Source organism: Rutidosis leptorrhynchoides, chromosome 4 (genome assembly GCF_046630445.1).
Source record: "Rutidosis leptorrhynchoides isolate AG116_Rl617_1_P2 chromosome 4, CSIRO_AGI_Rlap_v1, whole genome shotgun sequence".
Classification (NCBI taxonomy): Eukaryota; Viridiplantae; Streptophyta; class Magnoliopsida; order Asterales; family Asteraceae; genus Rutidosis; species Rutidosis leptorrhynchoides.
This window is the reverse complement of record NC_092336.1, coordinates 405,695,001-405,700,725: the sequence shown is the minus strand read 5'-3', so window position 1 is coordinate 405,700,725 and position 5,725 is coordinate 405,695,001. Positions and strand designations below refer to the sequence as shown.

Here is a 5,725-nt window from a genome sequence, read left to right as displayed (position 1 = left end):
CGAGTAACCAGGGAGGAGAAGAAAAAAATGAATAATAACAAAAAAAATGATTTGATTTCAAACAGATAGATAGTGATATAGATATATTACGCGTATCTATTTCTTTATATATATATATAACTTATATTTAATATTAATAATTAATAATTATATTATTAATAATAATACTATTAATAATAATAATAATAATAATAATAATAATAATAATAATAATAATAATAATAATAATAATAATAATAATAATAATAATAATAATAGAGTTAATAATAATAATATCAAATAATAATAAAAATATAATGGTAAAAGTAATAAAATTGTAATGATAATAATAATAATAATAATAATAATAATAATAATAATAATAATAATAATAATAATAATAATAATAATACTAGTAATGGCAAAGATATATAATATGTTACATGTATCAAATTTTACATCTTTATATTCTATAATAATATTAGTAATACTGATATCGATATGAATATTTATTTTAATAATGATAATGAAAGTAATGATACTAATATTAATATAATAACTATATTTTTACTCGTAATTACTTATTAATATCACAATTTATTAATTATGTAATGTTTAATATTTACACAATATATACTTTATATATTTAATGGTTATCCATTTTAACAATATACATATAGTATTATTTATGCATAATATCACCTGTACATTCCCACTACTATATATATAATTATGTTTCAAATATTAAGTTTTATTACGTAGATATATATATTAATTATATATATTGGAACTCATAAGCTCAAAGTATAATATTATATATTTAATACTTTGTTAACGTTGACTAATTATGTTCGAAATCAATTATATTCAATATACTCTATATATATTTCAAAATAACAAGTTTTAGTTATTTTAAGTTATCTTTCATAATAACTAAATCACATAATAGTTCATTAACATATTTAATTTATTATATATATAGTTATTTACATATATAATTATTTATATCTATATTTCTGTTTACAATCAAGGATTCGTTAATCGTCGAGAATAGTCAAATGTTAAATGAATGCATAACAAAAATTCAAAATTTTGAGATTCAATTAAATAGACTTTGCTTATCGTGTCGAAATCATACAAAGGTTAAGTTTAAATTTGGTCGGAAATTTCCGGGTCGTCACAAAGATCAGCTACTGTTACCATCTCTCCATTAGCATGTCTTCTTGTCCCCTTACGTGGCACTAAGGGACAAAAACTCACACATACAAATAGATGTAACTTGAGTTGAAAACATCAATTCGGAACCATCTCCATTTCATCTAAATCATTCTCAAGTGTATTATTCTCTTAGCCTACCAGCAAACCCGCGCAACCGGGATAGCTATCCGATACTCTTTGCGGTTTCAAGTAACGTTACTATAACATAAATTCTGACACCGCCTTTGAGCCATCCGGCTAGCCCGAATAATAGTGGGTCCTGTTTAACTACCCCTTCTGAGATCATCATCTCGTATGAGGGTTACTCACGGTACTCCGAACCGGGAAGTTAAACTCAAGGAACCCTTAAATCTTCCTTTATTGTTGATCTTGCATAAACCAAACCCCTTGGACCATTTTATGCTTAATCACCTGTCAAAAGTCAAATTTGATCCTCCCATCAAATTTCTCTACATGAAACATCATTGGACTGAACTTTGACATCGTATCCGTATCTTATGAACAACAATTTCTCTGATTTTGCCCAAGTTTTAACTGACCGACATATGTAGTGGAGAGGAAGGATCCGTTTGGTCTCAGTATAATTTTTGACTGTTTGGAAAATCTAGCAACCAGGTCCACTATAAATTCTTGACACCACTTACTACGAATTAGAAAAATATTGTCTTACCAGATACCCTATACGATCGATAGAAGTAGTTTCTGATGTGGAAGCTCAGTCAAAGCCGCGACCACAGAGCATACTCCTACTCCTATAACCGAGACCATCTGCCAAACTTGACGCTATGATACCATTTGTTGGAAAAAATTGTCTCACTAATTTCCAACATACACCCAATGAAAAACGGTAAAGAAATAAGAACACTCCACAACACAAGAAATTAACGTGAAAACTCTAAAACAGAAGAAAAACCACGTGCCTCCAAAGAGAGAAATTCACTATATCACAAATTGTTACAATGACATAGACAACTCTCTTAAGACAACTACATTCTCCAAAGTATATAACTAATACAACTCTCAAACTAGGGTAAGAAAGAAAAAAATAATCAAATACTTAAAGTGTATTGATTTGTGCAAATTGAAAGTATGCCTATGACCTCCTTTTATATTCAAATAAGTCACCTACATTTTCTTCCATCTACCAATGTGGGACAAAACTCATTTTATACTCGAAAAGTTCACTCCTCATTTCTTCTATCCACTAATGTGTAACAAACAACCATATCAATTCTTCTAACCAAAATATAACTAACAAAAAAGAAATAAATTTAAATTGTCACCGGTTCATTTCAACATCACACTTGTAAATGTTATTTTGTAATTGGTGTATCGTTGATACTTAAAACAAGATAGCGAAGATTAAACAACCACCTGCTACGATAAATGGTTTTGTAACTGTTTGTAGTTAGCTGTTAGTATTGTATTAAACGATTAATAAACTTTATTGAATTTTTAAGTCAATTAGGCACAGTTCATCCTTAAGTATTTTTGAACAGGCATCAATTCATTCTTTCAACTTGCACGGCTAAAACACGTAGGTCAACATCATTTAACATCCCGATTGCCTTTGATTAATAGAAAAACCGCACAAGATTTTCAACATTTCCGCCCGAAACTAACTAAATTTATTTACCTTGACTACCCTTTCGTTAAGAACATAATTCTACATTGATTTACTCTTTTAAAAAGCTACAAAAGTATGCATCAATCACATTAACACTTGAAGATTATCAAACCATGTACGAGTAATATACAAACCACCATATCTAACTACATAACCAATACTTTTTTCATTATAAAATCCATGGCAATATAGATATAGATAGATCATACAAACTAATAAAATCTAATAAATACTCCAAACACTAGCTAGTTAACACAATAAAACGTTATAAAACTTACAAAATATATATGTGTATATTTACATGTATATGTACGTATACATACTCCATATGTATATCTTTATCAAAAAGGTAATATAATACATACTCAAATTATATATCAACAAGGCAACCAGATTGAACAAATCCAGAAAACTCATCAGGCACATCCATTTTCACCAATTTGCCAATTTGCCCTTTGATCTTATTTCCCACAAAAACCGCTTGTGGCGCACCTTGATAAGTCGAACCGGTAACCAAAACCCGGTCCTCAAGGTCAACCCCGCACGTCCCAACTTGAACCGCCGGTTCAACCTCATTCCAAGATACCAATTTACCATTTTGCCCAACCGCCACACAAGACCTCGGACACCGGCTCACTCCCCAAACCTCGTCCACGCGCCGCCATATACCGCAAGCTATATCAAAAACCTCGGCGCTATTCTTAAACCGGCCTTGATTATCCGTTTCAAACCCGGATACAACCCAAAACTCCGACCCGATAACCATACCTTCACATTCATCTCGTTCTTCACTCATTTGAGTCAACTCGGTCCACTCGTCCGTGATGACATCATACACCCAAGCGCTTTTAAGCGCATTTTTATTCTCATCATGTCCACCAGCTACATACACTTTTCCGTTGTATGCACCGACTGCAAAAAGCGAGCGAGTTGACGGCATGTCAACTCGGTGAGTCCATCTTCGAGTTGTGAACTCGTACACGAAAACATCGCGCAACGGTTCCCAGCTCGTGGGGTCCCACCCGCCCATTATTATCAATTTTCCTTCCGTACTTGCCACCTGGCAAAATAAAGGTAACCCGTTTACAAATTTTGGAACGGATATATGTTCCCATATACGGGTTATCGGATCATAAACCGACAACCCATATTTCAATTGTTTTTCTTGTTTAGAGGATATCACTTCCGTTTCAGAATTAGTTAAATTCTGAACTTGAATCGATTGGACTAAACAAGCAAATTTTCGAGTGAATCCGTACTTTTTCCGGTGGTAATAAAATTCGCGATCTTGTAAAAGATTACGCCATCGCTGACAAACACGAGAGGCGATATCGAATGCGGTGTAGTGCAAACGAGTCAAGCATTCGAGTGCGATTTCATCGGGTAAACCCGGAATCAATTCGGTGAGATTTAAGTCAAGCTGGGCCTCCATTTTTTTGGGTATTTTATATATTTCTTTGTTTTAATAAGTGTTTTGGATTGGATGTTGGATTTCACAGGAGAATAATTGTTTTTATGTCTCTAAGAATAGAAGGAAATAAGGCTTCACATAGAGAGTGGTGGATGAGTTTGGGTATTTATAGGAAGAAGAGTGAAGTTAGATAAAGATGGTCGTCAGAAGCTTGAGGCTCGGCAGTTGGATGATGCCACGTGGCATGTGCAGATAGGTTGATTTTAATTGATTGATTATATATATATATATATATATATATATATCCAGATAGGTTGATTTTAATTGATTGATTATATATATATATATATATATATATATATATATATATATATATCTTTTACGAAAAAATCATTATTATTATTTTTTTAACACCACTAAGGCCACTTGATTCTATTCTTTCACATTACTTTTACCCGCCACATCAGTATCAGCACAAACCCTTTAACATTTATTTCACATTCCTTTCACTAAACACTCACGATCATAAACTTCACCACTCAACTTTACCCATATTTAACTATTATTTAAAAATCTAAATATACATATAAAAAACATTTATAAACTAAAAAAACAAAAAAAACGAATTACATTAAAAATAATAAAAAAAGCCGATTACATAAATTAATAAAAATACGCTAACATTAAAATTAAACTACGAATAAATAAAAAAAAAAACGAGTACAAAAAAAACACACACGATTACATTAAAAAAAAAAAGACTATTGTATAAACTAAATACCGATTAATCGGTATAATAACCATCCGCACTACCATCGGTTTCGTGAGGAAGATCGTCCCAAATATGTTTGGTATGTGATGACCCGGAAATTTCCGACCAAATTTAAACTTAATCTTTATATGTTTCTGACACGATAAGCAAAGTCTGTAATGTTGAGTATCAAATACTTTGACTGTTTCATAAAATCATTTGACCTTTGACTATGCCCGACGATTCACGAACAATTGTGTATAAATAAAAATATAGATATATATATATATATACATATAAATCCTATACATAAGTAGTATTATATATATTGTAATATATAAATATTAAAGATTCATTAAATGGCGTAATTGATAGATATGATATAATAAATGGTAATATATCATACGTAATTACAAACTAATGTAAAATTTCTATATTATTATCATTACTTACATTACTAATAATTGTATCATTAATATTATACATATGAAATTTGATATATATAAAATATTATTATTATTATTAGTATCATTGTTATTATTAATAACCTTAGTATAAATTGTATTATTGTTAATAATAATATTATTGTTATATAGTTCATAATAATAATAATAATTATTATTATTAGCAATAATATTATTACTATTACAATTATATTTGTATTACTATTATTTATAAATAATAAAGAGTATTATTATGGTAATTACAATTATTAACAAGATTAGTTATAATCTATAAA

The 5,725-nt window shown here is 29.7% G+C and overlaps 1 protein-coding gene across 1 annotated transcript; it reads right to left on the bottom strand.

The window, feature by feature from the left end:
* Window positions 1-3,030: 3,030 nt before the first annotated feature.
* LOC139844123 (F-box/kelch-repeat protein At2g44130-like) lies at window positions 3,031-4,367 on the bottom strand. The gene has a single exon (XM_071834334.1). It carries the CDS (start codon window positions 4,254-4,256, stop codon window positions 3,195-3,197), a length of 1,062 nt encoding a protein of 353 aa, XP_071690435.1. The 5' UTR covers window positions 4,257-4,367; the 3' UTR covers window positions 3,031-3,194.
* Between the last annotated feature and the right edge of the window lie 1,358 nt (window positions 4,368-5,725).